The sequence below is a fragment of the Somniosus microcephalus genome, chromosome 22 (genome assembly GCF_052327205.1).
Source record: "Somniosus microcephalus isolate GS21.2 chromosome 22, FLI_Smic_1.0, whole genome shotgun sequence".
NCBI lineage: Eukaryota > Metazoa > Chordata > Chondrichthyes > Squaliformes > Somniosidae > Somniosus > Somniosus microcephalus.
This window is the reverse complement of record NC_141008.1, coordinates 57,889,077-57,908,749: the sequence shown is the minus strand read 5'-3', so window position 1 is coordinate 57,908,749 and position 19,673 is coordinate 57,889,077. Positions and strand designations below refer to the sequence as shown.

Sequence of the window (19,673 nt, the reverse complement as noted above, 5' to 3'; positions counted from 1 at the left end):
CTGGTCTCATTTTCAATACAAGTGCAACATCTATTTCTACACATCAGATTACACTACACTCTTTCCCGTTGCCCTGGGGGAGGGCAGAAAGAGGAGTGAAACCGGTGCGCAGTGTTGCACGTCATCTAATAGATGCTAGCAATACTTGCAGAGGACTGAAACAGGTTGCCTGCCTACCTCTCGTTAAAGGTGACACGCAGCATGTGGAAAGGGAGAGTAAAGAACACAAAATAACAGGCAGAAAATCCCCTAAAAATTAACTATTTAAAAACTTACAAGAAACAACAACACTTTCATCACTCTGAAGTTATAAATTAAAGTTTCTATTTTAATGCTAATGATCATTTCCAACTATAGTAACAAAACATTTGTATTCTAGTTACAAGTGCAAGTATATCTTGATATAAATTACCTAACTTTTTATTTTGTCCAGTTTCTGAAGCCCAATACCAATTCAGGTGAATACCTCTTGCAGCAATTGATGGTAGGGAGAATACCAACAATAGTTTTCTTAAACTACATTCTGCACATTGAAGGGAAAAGGCTTTAATATACTCACAGGAGCTCTTAATCTCAACAATGGAATGCCAGCACGTGTTGGGTTTGTTGTTGTACCAATTTATACACACCTACTACTGGCCATTTTGAGAAACTCCCCTGTTCATTTATCATTTCCAGCACTGTGTGTTTGGGGAATACTGAACAATGTTACTATTCTCAGGGGCCACATGTTCTGTCCATTTAAATAACCTTTCCAAGAGCATCCATTCATCAATATTAAACACAATTACTGTAAAGTATTATAGCAAGCATATTTGGAGATTATGAAGACTTGAACTTTAAAATCCATCACAACATACTCTGTCAATACCATACAGTGGAGATTTGACTAAGACTTAGATTTCTTCCTCGACATAGGTCTATCCCAAAAACTGTATTTTAACTCCTGCAATTAAGGTAGTGCATTAGTCAGAGGTGCCTTCTGTCAAATGAGATGTTAAACCAAGGTCCTGTCTGCCTTCTCAGGTGGGCATAGAAGTTTCCATGTACTATTTGAAGAGAATCAGAGGAGCTCTGTGTTGATTCATGGGCTGGAAATTTGGGGGGGGGGGGGGGGGGAGAAAACTTTTTTGGAAGGAGGTGGAGGGGAAGAAAGAAGAGGAGAGAGCAGGAGAGGGGTTTCTCCCCTCAAAAATATATCCTTGGTTGGGAATATAAGCTAAAAGTTAATCAGGCACGTACAAACCAAACAAAATTTAAATAAGTTACTTTTATGTTCTAAGTATAGACAAGTGGCTTGTGTACATTTTATGGTATTTCTCAATGTTTTTAATTCCTTGACTAATATCTTTCAAATATTTCATGAGAAACTTTATCTTGGAGAATTTACTTTTGACTCTACTCAAGCACCATATTTCATTAGCTCAGTGAATGGTATTTATGCACATCTTTCATTCTACAATAAAAGAGTGATATTCATCTTTTCAGGTTATTCAAAAAAAATAGACCAGTTCCAAAAATGTTTTTTTTTTTTTTTTGGGAGAGGGGTGGCAAATAGGGGATATTTTCAGATTCCTGACTAACTATTCATACTTAAAAATGACAAGCAGATATCATTTTTTTTAAAAATCAGGGCCCAAGGCAGAAGTGAGTGTGTTACAGTTGGCCTCATAATCCCAAGATTAGGAAGGTGCAAAAAACCCTCTCTCCTGTTAACTACCCAATAACCCTTGATGGGAAGTGCATGTGTGGGAGTATCAGGTGAAGTCTGGCTTGGCGTTGGCCGTGAGAACTGGTCACATGGTCAAACTGCCTGCCAATACTCTGTCTAGGCTTGCAAATATAGGATTCCTATTTAAATGAGGTGCTAGATGGCCAGCAAAGCTCTTGGAACTATATGCCAGCATGAATCTGCACCTTCAAACAAGCCAAGAAAATGGAGGGGGGGGGGGATGGGAATGGGAAGAATATTCATCTCATGTTTTGTTAAGTTTAAATACACCAATGAATGCTGTAAAGGAGAAGAGATATTTTTGGAATGTACTGCAATGATTTTTCCTTGTCATTAATGGCTGAGTAGTGTGCAATTGAATAGGAGCGGCTATATTAATCAATAAGATATTTTATTCAGCTAGCAACGATCAAAAGATTCATTCTACTGATCATGAAGTAAACAGTAACTATTGTGTAACACTGCATAACAACAATGGATTAGTTTTTTTTTTAATAGGATTAATTTAAAACAAGAGTGTAGAAATTAGTTATTATAATACTTAATGCCTGTATTAAATTGATGAATAATTAGGTTCTAAATTATTAAAGCGTGTTCTGGCAAAGTACTGCAGAAAAGGATGGTTAACCACCAGAAAATAATTAAATCTGTAAACAGTTACACTGATGAATATAAAGCTCATATGTATTTGAACTGGACATTATTAGTACAGCTTGTTCATTAGTTTATAGAACTGTCCAAATACTGAGTAACTAAATTCCTTTCATCTATACTGGTTTTATTATGGTATCAGATTAGGACACAGAAGGTTGCTTAACCCAAAGCCCCATTGTTGATTAGAAATACCTCAGCAATCGGAAAATACAGACAAGGAAACTTTGCAGCAGTTTAAAAAGACACTCAACTCTCAGTGGCAGGCATCATACAGGCAACAATTCATATGCTGCCACTATAAACTGGTGATATTGACCTAACACGCAATCAATTTCGAATTCTCCAGTTTGTTCTTTTATTCGCTTATGGGATGTGGGCATTGCTGGCAAGGCCAGCATTTATTGCCCATCCCTAGTTGCCCTTGAGAAGGTGGTGGTGAGCCGCCTTCTTGAACCGCTGCAGTCCGTGTGGTGAAGGTACTCCCACAGTGCTGTTAGGGAGGGAGTTCCAGGATTCTGACCCAGCGACGATGAAGGATCGGCAATATACTTCAAGTCAGGATGGTGTGTGATTTGGAGGTGGTGGTGTTCCCATGCGCCTGCTGCCCTTGTCCTTCTAGGTGGAAGAGGTCACGGGTTTGGGATGTGCTGCCGAAGAAGCCTTGGCGAGTTGCTGCAGTGCATCTTGTGGATGGTACACACTGCAGCCACGGTGCGCCGGTGGTGGATGGGGTGCCAATCAAACGGGTTGCTTTGTCCTGGATGGTGTCGAGCTTCTTGAGTGTAGTTGGAGCTGCACTCATCCAGGCAAGTGGAGAATATTCCATCACACTCCTTACTTGTGCCTTGTAGATGGTGGAAAGTCTTTGGGGAGTCAGATGGTGAGACACTCACTGCAGAATACCTAGCCTCTAAACTGCTCTTGTTGCCACAGTATTTATGTGGCTGGTCCAGTTAAGTTGCTGGTCAATGGTGACCCCCCAGGATGTTGTTGATGGGGGATTCGGCGATGGTAATGCCATTGAATGTCAAGGGGCGGTGTTTAGACTCACGCTTGTTGGAGATAGTCATTGCCCAGCACCTGTGGCGCGAATGTTACCTGCCACTTATCAGCCCAAGCCTGAACGTCGTCCAGATCTTGTTGCATGCGGGCATGGACTGCATCATTATCTGAGGAGTTGGGGGATGTTCGCTGAACACTGTGCAGTCATCAGCGAACATCCCCATTTCTGACCTTATGTTGGAGGGAAGGTCATTGATGAAGCAGCTGAAAATGGTTGGACCTAGGATACTGCCCAGAACTAAAGCAAAAACACCGACAAAATCCGAACGAAGAAGGACAACATAAAACCAGCTTTAATGTCTCAGTGGTCTTTTTATATTGCAAACAAGTTAAACTGCACAGCTTTTATTTCCATTGTCCAATGTTACCGTAACTTTTTTCGTCAATCACCCTTTTAAACTGGATTATATTGTCTAACCTACTTCTAAGAGACATGAGTGATCTCATTAGGTTTAAGCCATTCGTACGCAACTTTTGGCACTGAGGTTTCTGGCTGGTCATGAGAGAGAGAGAGAGAGAGAGAGAGAGAGAGAGAGAAATTTGCATTTAGAAACAACCTCCGGACATTCAAAGGTACTTTTGAAATGTAGTCACTGCTGTAACGTAGGGAAATGCAGGAGCCAATCTGTACTCAGCAAGGTCCGACAAACATCAATGAAATGACTGACCAGATGATTTTTTTTGTGATGTTGGTTAAGGGATCAATATTGGCAAGGATACTGGGATAACTCCTCTGCTCTTCTTCAGATAGTGCCATGGGATCTTTTGTATCCACTTGAGGGGGCAGACGGGACTCGGTTTAACATCTCACCCAAGAGACAGCACACCTCTGACAGTACTGCACTGGTGTAGTCTTTGTGTCCAAGTCTGAAATGAGGTTAGAACTCATGACTTTCTGACTCAGAGGCAAGTGTGCTACTACTGAGTCAAAGCTGAAACCTTTCACTCAGTAGAACGATAGTGAGTAGTTAAGGAGGATAGGGTGAAACAGGTAACAAATCAAAAATTGTATTCTACTACATGTGTCTCTCTTACTAGGTACACAGAATAAACATTACTAACTTCAATGTATTAGGTGCCAAAACTGTTGTTTTGTAAAGATAAATGTAGTTCATCATTAATTTGTTTTAAAATAAAGCAAGACGACTTATTTTCTGTGGAACTTGAATTCACTTCCATCTCGGCGGCAATATTCACAAATACATTAAATATGAGTGTTAGATTCTGGGAGTCACACTGTTGCCTTAGTATCAAGCTCTCAATAACACAACCATTTGTATAAACACTTTATAGAATGAAAGATTCACAAAAAGCAAAAGATGCCAAACAAAGATTAGTGAAGCATCAACCACCGATTTTAAATCTTTTATGTTGGCAAGCTACAACATTGGGATATGTGCAATGTTTTTAAAAAAATGTTAAGCATATACTGGTGTAGTTTGTAATCTTCATTTATGTGGAAACATCAGTATATTATGTGCTATAAACTTTAAATACTTTATGAATATTTGCAATTTTCAAAACGGCCCTAATTTCAGTAAATTGTAATTGCTGCCACAAAATAATTCCCAACAAGCTGCTGGCCACTTAAAAATGTAACATTGAAATAAATGATACTAAACACATCCAGAAAAATATAAACCATAAAACAAACTGTTTTGCCTTGTGGTTATCAGCAGCTGACACCTGCCTCAGCTAGCTAGCATTTTACCAACTACTTTATTATCTATAAATATTATAACTGGGAGGCAACTTATAATGTCTCTTGCCAAATGAGACAAGCTTCACTTTAAACCCATTAACCAAAAACAGTTTAAAATTACACAAAAATGTACAGTATGAATTGTGAATTTTACAAAATACATGGTGGCTTGTATTCAAACTTTAAATGATAAAGTGCATGCAGTCAGAGTCAGTGGGACCTGTTCACACTATAAATACCCTATTACAATCGTCTGCAAAGTCAATTAAATTTAATTAACAAAATTATAAATTCAATAAAGGAAGAGACACCATTTAATTATAGTAAGTCAAAAGTAATTTAAGGCCACTGGCTGTCTAAAAGACAGTGGCCTAGAAATTCGGTGGCGCCCCATCGCCTGGGCGCCGGAATTACCGCTCCGGACGGAGCTGCTTGCGCCAGCCCGATATTCAGTTTCAGCGCCCCAAACGGAAGCGGGGCGCTGCTCGTGACGCCCTGCATCCCTCTTGGGGCGCTGCAACTGAATATCGCAGCGCAACGTGCCGCAGCACGGCGCGCTGCGGTACTGCAGGCCTTCCTCCCCTTCTTAAAGGGGAGGGGCCTGCACCAGCGCGATCAGAGATCGCGAGTGCCGGAAAAGAGCCTGGCACCGAGAGGTGCCGGGCTCTTGGGACACAGCCAGCACTGCCGGGGGGGGGGGGGGGGGGGGGGGGGGCGCTCAGGAGGCCGGGGACGGCAGCGCGGAGGTGGTGCTGGCAGGCAGCCAGCAAAAAAAATGGCCGCCCCGCACCTCCCCTTTAATTAGCGCCACTACTGCCGCAGGTAGGCCCCCCTGAACCGGTCGCAAATTGCGACCGGCGTTACAGCGGGGGGCGCGACCAAATATCGCGATCGGGGCGTTGCGCACACCGATGACGTCATCGGTGGTGGCGCAGCGCTACAGGCTAACGCCGCCATTAGCGCCCTGCTAAATTTCACGGGAGGCGTGGCCAGTGGCGCTAAACCCACTAAGTGCACTCTTTGGGCGCTAACTGGTGGCGCAGCCCACCGAATTTCTAGGCCAGTAAATTTAAAAAAAGGAAGGCAGTAAATTTTAAAGAGACAGTTCCACTGGTGAAAATACGTAGTTCTTTAAAAGATTGTTTTTAATGTGTTTTTCCCCAAACAAAGTGAGATTCTGGGTTTTATAGCAGGGGCACTGAATACAAAAGCAAGGAAGGATGTTGAATTTGTACAAGACATTGTTTAGGCCTTAGCGGAGTACTAATGCAGTTCAAAAGACCCATTTTAAATAGTGACACTCGAGCCATTGAAAGAGTACAGTGCGGATTCACTAGAAAACGATACCAGGAATGAGGATATAGTTATAGGCTTTAATAACGGCTCCTCTTCCACCCCCCACCCCCCAACTGAACAGCAAGTTTGGGGAGCTGTTTCAGGTGGCCAGCTACAAATTAGTGTAATTACAAAGGTTTCAATTCATCATGTAAAGTTTGAGTACATCCTATCTATTTTATCAGTTCACAATTAATACTGTACAACTGATGTGTAATTCAACAGTATCCAATAGAGGTTTTCAAAATTCTGTAAAGCTTTGGGAAGGTAAAAAAATGTTTCCATTGGTTGGTCAGTAACAAAGGCACAGACCCCCTTATTACCAGAGCAAAGGGGAAGTTGGAAGTTTTTATTAATACATTGAGGTTTATTAGAACATGGAATGCTTTATCACAAGTGAATATTGAGAAAGATTATACAATTTTAAAAAGGAATTACGTAAGTATTTGTAAAGGAAGAATATAAAGGAAAGGACAAAGAAATGGGACTAGAGTAGATAGCTCTAACTGAATATAGAATCATAGAAAGTTACAGCAAAGAAGGAGGCCATTTCGGCCCATCATGTCCACGCCGGCCAACAAAGAGCTATCCAGCCTAATCCCACTTCCCAGCTCTTGGTCTGTAGCCCTGCAGGTTACAGCATCCCAAGTGCACACCCTTCCAGGCAGTGAGTTCCAGACCCCCCACAACCCTCTAGGTGAATAAATTTTCCCTCAAATCCCCTTTAAACCTTCCACCAATAACTTTAAATCTGTGCCCCCTGGTTTTTGACCCCTCTAAGGGAAATAGGTCCTTTCTATCCACTTTATCTATGCCCCTCATAATTTTATACACCTCAATAATGTCTCCCCTCGGCCTCCTCTGTTCCAAGGAAAACAGACCCAGTCTATCCTCATAGCTAAGACTCTCTACTCCCAGCAACATCTTTGTAAATCTCCTCTGTACCCTTCTCTAGTGCAACCACATCTTTCCTGTAATGTGGTGACCAGAACTGCACGCAGTACTCTAGCTGAGGCCTAACTAGTGTTTTATACAGTTGAAGCATAACCCCCTGCTCTTTTATTCTATGCCATGGCTAATAAAGGCAAGTATTCCATATGTCTTCTTAACCACCTTATCTACCTGGCCTGATACCTTCAGGGATCTGTGGAAATGCACTCCAAGGTCCCTTTGTTCTTCTACACTACTCAGTGTCCTACCATTTAATGTGTATTTCCTTTCCTTGTTAGCCCTCCCCAAATGCATTACCTCACACTTCTCCAGATTGAATTCCATTTGCCACTGTTCTACCCACCTGACCAATTTATTGATATCTTCCTGCAGTCTACAGCTTCCTTCTTCAGTATCAAACACACAGCCGATTTTAGCATCATCTGCAAACTTCTTAATTATACCCCCTATATTCAAGTCTAGATCATTGATATATACCACAAAAAGCAAGGGACCGAGTACTGAGCCCTGCAGAACCCCACCCTCTGCTTCCTGTCTCCGAGCCAGTTTTGAATCCAACTTGACACTTTGCCCTGGATCCTATGGGCTTTTAACTTCATGACCAGTCTGCCATGTGGAACCTTATCAAAAGCCTTGCTAAAGTCCATATACACTATATCAAACGCACTACCCTCATCTACCCTCCTTGTTATCTCCTCAAAAAATTAAATCAAGTTTGTCAGACACGACCTTCCTTTAACAAATCCGTGCTGACTATCTTTGATTAATCCGTGTCTTTCTAAATGAAGATTTATCCTATCCTTCAGAATTCTTTCCAATAATTTTCCCACCACCACCGAGGTTAGGCTGACTGGCCTGTAATTACTCAGTCTATCCTTTACTCTCTTTTTAAACAAGAGTACCACATTAGCAGTCCTCCAGTGCCACACCTGTAGCCAGAGAGGATTGAAAAATGATGGTCAGGGCCTCTGCTATTTCCTCTTTTGCTTCGCTTAACAGCCTGGTACACATTTCATCCGGGCCTGGGGATTTATCCACTTTTAAAGCTGCTAAACCCCTTAATACTTCCTCTCTCACTATGTTTATTTCATCTAATATTTCACACTCCTCCCCCCGATAGCAATGTCTGCTTCGCCCCTCTCCTTTGTGAAAACAGACGCAAAGTATTCATTAAGAACCCCACTGACGTCTCCCGCCTCCACACACACATTACCCTCATGATCTCGAATAGGCCCTACCCTTTCTTTAGTTACCCTCTTAATATATTTATAAAATATCTGGGTTTTCCTTGCCAAGAATTTTTCATGCTCTCTCTGCTTTCTTAATATCCTTTTTAATTGCACCCCTACACTTTGTGTACTCCTCTAAAGATTCTGGAGTATTTCGCCCTCGGTATCTGTCATATGCCTCTCTTTTTTTCTTTATCCTACCCTGTATGTCCCTAGACATCCAGGTGGCTCCAGATTTCTTAGTCCCACCTTTTTTCCTTAAGGGCACATATTTGGTCTGAACCCTCCGGATCTCCTCCTTGAATGCCTCCCACTGCTCGGACACGGATTTACCTTCAAGTAGCTGGTTCCAGTCCACTATGGCTAAATCCCCTCTGAGCTTAGCAAAATTTGCTTTTCCCCCCAATTTAGAATTTTTATTCCTTGTCCTTTTCCATAACGACCTTAAATTTAACAGAATTATGGTCACTAGCACCAAAATGCTCCCCCACTGATACGCCTTCTACCTGCCCAGCTTCATTCGCTAAAACTAAGTCCAGAACCGCCCCCTCCCTTGTTGGGCTTGCTATATACTGGCTAAAAAAGTTCTCCTGGATGCATTTTAGGAATTCCGCACCCTCTATACCCTTCACACTAATTTTATCCCAGTTAATATTGGGGTAGTTGAAATCCCCTATTACTGCCCAATAGTTTTTGCACCTCAGAAATTTGTCTACATATTTGTTCTTCTATCTCCCTCACTCTGTTTGGGGGTCTGTAGTACACTCCCAGCAGCGTGATCGCCCCTTTTTTGTTTTTCAATTTGACCCATATGGCCTCTGATGATCCCTCAAACATATCATCCCTCCTCACAGCTGTAATAGTTTCTTTAATCAATACTGCGACCCCCCTCCCTTTTTACCTTCCTCTATCCCATCTGAAAATCCTGTAATGTTGAGCTGTCATACCTGCTCCTTTCAGCCACGTCTCTGTAATAGCTATAATATCATCGTCCCAAGTATCTACCTGTGCCCTCAGCTCATCTGCCTTGTTTGCTATACTCCTTGCATTGAAGTAGATACCATTTAGTATAGGCAAACCTCCTTGTTGACTACTATCTAGCCCTTGATTCCTCTGTCCTTCCAATTCACTTCCTATGTTTTTGTTTTCCAATTCTAGTTTTTCTTCCCTCCCTATTGACTCTATGCTTGGGTTCCCATCCCCCTGCCAAGCTAGTTTAAACCCTTCCCAACAGCACTAGCAAACCCTCCCTTTCCCATTGAGGTGCAACCCGTCTGGCTTGTACAGGTCCCACCGCCCCCAGAAACGGTTCCAATTCCTCAGGAATCTAAAGCCCTTCCCCCTACACCATCTCTCCAGCCACACATTCATCTGCTCGATCTTCCTATTTCTGTACTCACTAGCACGTGGCACTGGTAGTAATCTGGAGATTACTTCCTTTGAGGTCCTGCTTTTTAACCTCTTTCCTAGCTTCCTAAACTCTTCCTAAACCTATGTCTATTGCTCTCCCCCCCCCCCCCCCCCCCCCAACCCACCTGTGCAGCTGAGCCTTCCATGGTGCTGTGGACTTGGCTTTGGCTGCACTCCCCAGAGGAAACATTGCCCTCACCAGTACTCAGCACCGAATACTGGTTAGTGAGCAAGATGGGCTCAGGGGACTCCTGCACTACCTGCCTGGTCTTCCTCTTCTGTCTGACGGTCACCCATTCCCTCTCTGCCTGCACCCTCTTAAGGTACGGGGTGACCACCTCCCGAAACATGCTATCCACATAGCACTTAGCCTCGCGGATGCACAGCAGTGGCTGCAGCCGCCGCTCAAGCTCCGTAACCCAGTGCTCGAGCGGCGACACTTCCCGCACTGGTGGTCGTCCAGACCACGGGAGGTGTCCAGGACGTACCGCATGGCACAGGATGTGCATTCCACGGGTGTGAGCTGCCCTGCCATACCTCTAATTAACAGACTATTTACTAACCTAGCTGGAATAAACTTAAAAACTTTAAGAAAGCCAAGTAAAAACACTTACCAGATACTCACCAATCAGCTCCCTCTTTTTGAATGTTTAGTTTTTAATCCCGGCTCTTAATTTAAACCAATGCCCAAGATAAAGAGAGAAATACTGACCAACTTCCCTGCTTTCCTGTGACATCACTCCTTGTTTTTGTGGTCAGGTCCATTGCCTCCGCGATGGCAGACACAATGGGCCAAATGGCCATCTTCTGTTCTGTAGTTTCTAGGATTCTATAAACTTAATGACTAACACGCGTACCAAATTAATTGGAAATTGACAAACAAGGATGCTATAGAAATGGAAATAGCCGTTTGACTGCAGAACCACCTGTTGGACTGAACAAAAGTAATCAAAAGTAAAGATTAAGCAAATGTAAAGTATTAAATCAATGAGCTAAAATGGCTTAAACATTACTGTTGGATTACTTTTGTTATTTTTGAATGTATGGCAGCAATTCAAGGGGGTTTGAAAAGCAAACTAGCAAATAACTGTACAGTACACAACAGCATTTAGCTTTTTCCATAAAAGTGTGTGTCCAAAGTTAAAACAGTCAAAGCAAGTTGTATTTAACACATTGTGCTTTAAAAGATGTAAATGCAATTTTGAGAATTTTCCAGTGCATTAGTTCCAATAGTTTTGTGCAAAAATAGTAACTAGATATTTTGTCCCTCAGCTTGGTCTAGAGTAGTGTGCCCACCAACACCACTGACCAAAACAACCTCATACGGTCACTTTAAAGATAGCACGTCAGCAACTAGAATACTTAAACAATTGATATTTCTACAATGCATGTTAATTCACCTTTCTCTTACTGACTGGGCATTGCAGTTCTTTAAGGAAGCTTCCAGATGTCATTGTATTTAAATATCCTTGGTTTTGTGTGTTGGGGCGGGGGAGGGGGGGGTGAGAAGGAGAGGGGTTAAAAATCAGAAATCTTTCTAAACAACTAAAAATGGGGGATAATGAGACACTAATTTTTCTTTAACATGGACCTCATTAGATTATAACACACGAATTGAAAAGTTGCTGTAGATTCAGCTGTTCTGTCACAAACTAACTAATAGGGGAACTGCATAGTATAGTAGGTTTGCACCCTGGGTTTTCACAAAAAAAACTTTACTCTGGAGCTATATCTAACCTAGGAGCACCTGATTGTGATAATGTGCCAAAAATTGGGACGTGTTCAATTTCCCAGGATGAATATCCCTCATGGTGATTTGCATAAAAGGGACATTATAAAAAGCCTGGAAAAAGCTGCAGACCATTGATAGCAGGGGAATGAAATTTAAAAATAGCATATTCAGTTCACAGTAGCCTCAAGTGTCAATAAAGTAGTATTTCTCAGTAAAGAGTTAATCTGAGTAGTTTCCTTGCTGGGTCAGTTAGTAAATGCATTGCTTATTCTTGAATTGAGCCAAACAAACAACGTTGGCCACTGCTGTGCTAAGTTACCTGATTTCAGACAGAGCCAGAGGTGCAAGTGTGACAATTGGTCTCGGCATCTCTTGGCTTTGGAGGAGGGGATGCAGGGGTTCCTGCAGAAGATCAGCCATGGTCCCTGCCCTGATCACTCACGGACCCTGCCTTGAAGGTACATGTGGATGTCAGGTGAAAACAAATTCAGGTTCATCTGCGATGCTCCCATGGTCAAACAGCACGCCAATACTTACTCGCTTGGCTCAACATGGATGGCCACTTGGGGATAGCTACTGTATGGCATTGGCATTTGCAGAACTGCAAGCTAGTATATTAGCTGCTTCAAGAGATTGGAGGCAGGAAGTCAGGAAGGACAAAATTGAAAAATAAATTAGCTGTAGTGTTTTACACTTTGACAAATGGGAAAAAAAGATTTGTACATAGAAATACAACCTTAAACAATACTTGATTAAAATAGATGGTCAATGGGCTCCACTGCCATATTAGTGTGGAAATAAAATTGCCAATCACAATAGTGAGCACACCTTGTTCATAAAGGTACTGTTCCCTTGGTACATTTATCATTTGCAGCATTCAAAGACCAAATGTAAAAATATATGTATAGTGTTATGTTCAGTGCCGGTTGTCCACTGCATTTATCCCAGGTTCCCTCCCCGCAAGAACTAAAATGCTGGTAAATCCAGTTTTCTCTTGTCTTTTCATGATTCACTGAAGTGGTTTTAACCACAAGTTAAAAAGAAAACAAAGAATTCGGAATTCAGATGTATTGCAAGTTACAACCGAGTTGAAAATAATTTAGATTTAGAACCAAAATAGCTGCATTCTCTCCAGTGTGACCTACTTTTATATAGGGCATGGCAAGACACCTTGGATCATAATGTACTAGAAGCTTGATTAAATCAGAATCTACTTTGTGGTAGAAAGGGAACTAATGCATTACAATAGCCTTTCAAATTCTACAGATTAAGGTACAAGATTAGTTTGGTCAAATATTTTTCAAGCAAGTCACCTCAACAAATCCAGTACACCATTACTACAAATCCTCATCAAAACAGATAGTTACAAGAAGAAATGGTTTTCCGATGACACATACAGATCACTTAAAAACTCTTAGCACAAGCGCAGAAGAAAACCTGAGTCAGCGTTTCATCATCCATAAAAGTCCCGTTTTGCCAAAGGCTTGTATTTATTAGCAGTAAATAAGCTTTCAGCCTTAAGAGCGAAGAATACTTAATTACAATTACTAATCACAAATGCTCAGACCTATACTAGGAGCAAGTATATTTTTCTGGCACCGTAGTCACAACTACTAACTTTGAGATATTAGAAAATATAATTGCAGCGATAAAATAACAACACTATCCATAATTTACCTGCTGTACCTATATTAAAAAAGAAATCTCAGGATTCCAAAAAGGACTCCACCAGTAGGTGATGCTGTCAAAGTAGCATACCGTAAAAATGGGACACAAACTAATGTTACATGACAGTCCTAATGGCACTTTGAATTAAGTCACCTGCATTTGGCCAAGAAAGGAATCAGCATTGGTTGTATCAAAAAAGTCAAATGAATCATGTAGAATACATAATCCAATTGAACCACGTCAGTGCATTAAATCTTTAAATTGAAAGTGGAAATGAAGGAAGAATTGAGCTCTGAAGAAGTACTTATCACGAGCAAAAAAAACAAGTGGGAAAAGTGAAAAATAGAAAGGAACGGAGGCCTGATGGGGGGAAAAAAACTGACTAAGAAGCAGTGGATTTCCAGCACAGGAAAAAGTAGACCGTCAGAGGATTATCATCAGTAAAAAGCCCCAAAACTATTGTAATAGGGCAGAATGACAAAAGGGCATAGACCTGAAATGTTAACTCTTTCTCTCCACAGATGCTGCCTGACCGGAATATTTCTAGCATTTTGGTTTTTAAGATTTCTGGCATCTGCAATATTTTGCCTTTGACAAGATGAGGGAATGGGTTAAAATGTGGCAGATGGAATTCAATGTCAGTAACTGAGTGAGGAGGCATTTTGGTTTAAAAAACCACAGTAATTATACTCTGAATGGAAGTAGGCTTGGTGATGTGGAAGAGCAGTGGAACCTGGGGGGTACAAGTTGACAGGACATTAAAGGCTGAGAAGGTAGGTTGAGAAGGCTGGAAAAAAAATCTAAAAGAATTCTAGGCTTTATCACAAGGGATAGAATATAAAAGATAAGAGGTAATGATGATCCGGATAATAAGCCTATATAAAACGTTAAGACCGCGGTTAGATAGTGTGTGCAGTATGGGGTTCTACAACATAGGGAGGATATTGGGGCTTTGGAGGGGGTACAATGCAGGTTCACTAGGGTGCTGCATGGTATGAGAAAATACAAATAAATAAAGACTCGAAAAGTTGTGTCTTTTGCCATTAAATTAAGGGGAGATAGGTTTTCAAAATTATGAAAAGATGGAACAGGGTAGATTGAAACAGTGTTTCCAGTACTTGAGGGGGTCAAGAACAAGGGGCCATAGATACAAGAGATTTAGAACAGAAGGCAGAAGAAACTTCACGACAGTTGGGAGGCTGTGGAATTCACTTCCAAGGTTAATGGTTGAGGCAAAATCTGGCAACATTTCAAGACTAAATTGAATAGTTAGATGAAAGAAAGGGGGGGTTGAAGAGATATGGGAACAGGGTGGGTAAATGTGATTACCTTCCATGTGAGCAAATAGGTCTAAAACGCTAACATTGATTGATTGGGCTGAAAAGAGTTGCAACATGGATGCAGACCAATGTCATTTTATGTAGAAAGTCCTACGCTACAACTAACTCTAGTTCTCTGCTTTCCAAAGTCCCATAAGGTTTGCTCTGCAATTATAAATATATTACATAAAAATAAGTGAAATGTATGACTTCAAAATAGGGACTGAAATATGACTGATCGCCCTGGTCCAATCATCCCACTTCACTTGAAGATTATACTGGGCCTCGACTTCCTGTGTGCTACAATAAGGGAGCGCAAATAGTTTTCATAATTTTCTGTGTACACACTGGGGTATGTGTTTGCCATCAAAAATCAGGAAATGCCAACAGTCTCATAGCTGGGCTTTTGTTCCCTTTGTGCAAACTAATAGCAAAGTGGTCATAGTAGAGTAGCTTCACTGTAAATAGGTGACATTTTGTCAGAAAATACAGTACATCAGCTCTTCATACTAAAAATGATACCAGATTCATAATACATTTACTTTGCTGCCTTGCCAACAGCAGTCCTTAAATTGGTGGAAAACTAGCAATGATTTATATAGTGCCTTTAATATAGAATAATGTCTGAGGTTCTTGCCAGTCAGAGCCCCTGGCAGGAGGAGGGGGGAAATTAGGGAAGGTGGCCAAAAGCAATGCCGAAGAGGTAGGGTTTAAACAAGCATTTGAAAGTGGGGAGAGATGTAGCAAGGCAGAGGGGTTTATGGAGAGAGTTCCAGTGGAAGTGTGACAGCTGAAGGTACTGCCACAGATGGTGAAGTAACCGAAGGATTAATGCCGAGCAGACCAGAGTTACAAAACTGGAGGGTGAGAGCAGGGATATAGGGCTCAAGTTGGTTGCAGAGAAAGGGAAGAGTAAAGGGTGTGGAGGGATTATAGACAAGACTTTGGAAAGAGAGAGTTTAGCAAGGTTAAGGCAGTATACACAACCCAAATATATATTACCACCCACATTCTCAAATGGCAATGTAAAACATGAAGCACATTGCCAGAAGCAAACATGCCTTTTGACCACTGATAGACTGGGCTACTGAAGCCATCATTGTTACCCATGCAGGGCAGCAAAATAGTTTTGGTTTGCTTGACTACTATTCCACTTGGGAAGGCAGTAGCCCCAGAAATAGTTGCAAATAGCAACTTTAAAACACCAGTGACAGGTGTTTAAATGCAGTAACAGCCGTTTTAAAAACTGTTTATTTTGGGATGGGGGCTCATTCTAAAATCAACAGAAGCTGCAATCAGTATTATTGGTCTGTTTCAGGAAGCAATTCTACCATACAAATGCAGCATTAAGTGATCGCCACTAAACTCCTGGAACTAGATCAAAATCTGTTGCTCGTTTCACACTTTGGTTAAACATTATGCTATTTGTTCTGGCCCTAAACAGGCTGCACTACAAAATAAACATCTACTTTAAAAAAAAAGTTGAGATATATAATTTTATTTTGGCAAGCGAGAGGGGAAGAGAACAACCAGTTTTCAAATGGCAACATTCTTTATAAGTACTTATATAAAAACTGTGTGGTTGACACACTGATATTGTTTGAAGCATGGTCAACACGTACTGAGAAATTGTGCATTATAAAAATTGTTATATCGGTTTCCATTCTATTTTAATGCAGTCAGTGTATGCTGATAAAAGGAGTGTTAACTCAATGGTCATATGCTTTAACATTTTAAGTTGACATCTCGATTTTGAAGTTGACTTTCACATTTTACAATTATCCAAATCAAAACCTGTGCAATATTTTTTTTATATAACCTTGCACATTTCCTCCCAGTTGGGGCTGATTTCAACTGGTTTTAAATGTCAACCATATATTTATACTCTGGCATTTAAACATGGAAGTTAAGATGGTAAAGTGGTACCACATCATACCATGTCAAAATGAGAACACGTCAACAGTGATAATCACAAGTACACAAAGGGTGGGCATGTGGACTTGATTGGCTCCAGAGTGGCATGTCTCAGGGTCAATGTTTGGGGAGAAGTTTTCTTTCAGCAGTTGAATACTTAACTACTTGCGTCATTGCAGCCTTCCCTCCCAAATCGGGTGAATAAGAGTATAAAAATACACTATCCACGCCACGTACACCCCCGCAATAAATTGGAGGTAGCCGTCTGCATAAAATGTAAATATTAATCACAACCCAAGTAACTTACAAATGCGATAAAAGAACACAGGTAGGAATGCTTAGTTTGCTAATAGTGTTCTGATCTCTTTTCACTGCTTATAAGAATTATGAAGCAACATAATTATGAGCAAGTGATCAGAGAAACAAAAACTATTAAGTATTTTTCCCCAATAGCACAACTCACAAAATAAAAAATGTATCAGTTTTCTGGTAACATTGTTTTCTAACAAAATTATAGCTGCATATTAATATCCAGGACCCATGGCAACTATCCAAGAAACAGACACTTACAGTAACTTCAGAAATATTAAATCTGACTGGTAGGATACATTTCCTCAAAGTAGTCAATGTGTGGAGGTTGGAGTATATCAAGCGCAGAGAGCACCTGAAACAAAACAGAAAAGGAAATTAGTGTTCATATGATGATGTATGGATGCCCAATTGAAGATCATCAAATACAAATTAACTATAAATAGTCTTTTATTGCTGAAACATAGGTTGCTTCAAATTTGGTAGGTTATTAGTTTATAAACATTTATAAACAGGACAGAATGCTCAATCATGTCAAAACAGTTTGAAGTCCTCAAGCTTCACTTTCAAATCTGGCAGGCTTAATACAGAACAATTTGGTTAGTTCATGTTCAAATGCATCACCGAATAACAGCTTAGTACTCAACCTTGGGGAAGATTCTCATCCACATGTGCAATCCATATGGACAGTAGTGACCTCTGGATTGGCCACAGAGAGAAAAGCATTTACATTGTCAATTTTGCTGTCTAAAAATTAATGACATTTTTGCACCGTCAAATTTTCACACTGCACAAGGAGGCACTTAAATGCCAATAATTCAAGCATGCAATACAGTCAAGTTACCATTGCAATAGAACAAGTTTTCTCCAGTATTAATTGAAACTGCTGGAGCACAGATTAGATAGTTTCTTTTATCATTTTCAAACTGGACCCAATAGAGACGGCACGTTTCCTTTCATCATTTTTGACTTAAGTACCAAAATCAAGAGTTTCAAATTGTCCTTACAGTTTTCAAGTTTGGGCCTGACTCAGCCCAGACGGAGCTGAAAGTCTGCTCACGCTCAGCTGCAAGACAGGAACGTGGGCAGTCTCAACTCAGTTCCTAGCAGACATTAGTCCATAATAAATTGTTGTCTAACATTCAGTAATAACTTGTCAATCTTACACAAGAATCATATGGCTAAGCAATGTTGAGATAAAACCATCAAGTATGTTGGGACTTTATAATAGGTGCTTTACATCTAACTAGTGCTAGAGATACAAAACAAAAAAACTAGAAAAATGCAAAGAAACTATAGGGATAAAGACTAATGCTTAGTTATGCATTTATTAGTAGCATTGTGGCATAATGCTCAGTTCTAAATTTCAGCCATATTATGTCCCAGATACATCTCCTTTAGGTGGGGTAATGTGGCCCCCTCATAGCTGCCCCCCCCCCCCACCCCGCCTTACCTGCCATCAGTATTACAAAATAAAATGTTATAAATTACTCTGGTAAATTAGCACCTAAAGATTGCGGTCACAATCTGAAAATTACATTTAATTACACAGCAAGCTTTTACATATCTAATGTGATTAAAAAATACCAAGTCAAGTCATTTCAATCTGTGGAATTGAAAACAGCTTTTTGAAAAAGTAGAAAGCAATGGCTTTCACTACTGTACAGCTCTAAGTTTAAAACTCATGTTTCTCATGACCCATAATTCCTTGCAGTTATTAATGATCACTGAAGTACTTATTTTAGTAACCTACAATTAACAGGATACATCCTTGAACTACAGAAAAGAATAATTTTTCAAAGTAGGCTAAAAAGCTTGCTAGGAGGATCTATGATTGAATCCGCAAATACATCCAGAGTCTCTGCTGTACAATCACTCCACTAGTAACCGCCCGAGTATGAAACGCTCTTTCCACCTTTCAAAACATGGATTTAATACATAAAAGCAAAACCAGATATACAACCAAAGGCAAATAAAAGGTGCATACATTTTAATTCATACATTTCAACAGTTTGGATTTATAATTTAATATTTCAAATATTTGCAATAGAAAAATTGTTTTATAGATTACCATGATTACTTGTCACATCCAAAATTCTTCCTCTAATCAGTACAGAGGAGTTTTAACATATTGCATTATGCACATATGGTTATCAAAGTGGTAACATTTACAGAAATGTACAACATAATACTTCTAAAGTAATTATGCACCTGGTACAATTTATGCACGAGCCCTAGTATGAATATTAATGGGGCTTTAGTGCACAAAAGTCGAAATCTTTGGCATCAGATTCCACTGGAAATCAGGTTGCACGGAAATCCCCAACATCTTTAAAAAGATTAGTTGTTGTAAGCAATTGTTCGTATGAAGCTTTGTACTCTTTAGATATCGATATAACTGTTCACATACAACTCCCGAGGTCCCCGCTAGTCTCCAGCCAATTCGATTCACGCCACGTGATATCAAGAAATGGCTGAGCGCACTGGATACAGCAAAGGCTATGGGCCCCGACAACATCCCGGCCATCGTGCTGTAGACTTGTGCTCCAGAACTAGCCGCGCTTCTAGCCAAGCTGTTCCAGTACAGCTACAACACTGGCATCTATCCGACAATGTGGAAAACTGCCCAGGTATGTCCAGTCCACAAAAAGGAGGA

General features: G+C 40.7%; 1 protein-coding gene across 2 annotated transcripts in view; it reads right to left on the bottom strand.

The window, feature by feature from the left end:
- Positions 1-19,673, bottom strand: part of nlk2 (nemo-like kinase, type 2) — a 203,196-nt gene that overhangs the window by 62,100 nt on the left and 121,423 nt on the right. For both annotated transcript variants that reach the window (XR_015073256.1, XM_085964834.1), the window contains exon 3: positions 17,317-17,372. Coding sequence is in view for 1 of the 2 variants with exons in the window: in XM_085964834.1 (XP_085820960.1) it covers positions 17,317-17,372 (56 nt within the window). In the remaining variant the exon portion in view is untranslated. The remainder of the gene's footprint in view (positions 1-17,316; positions 17,373-19,673) is intronic.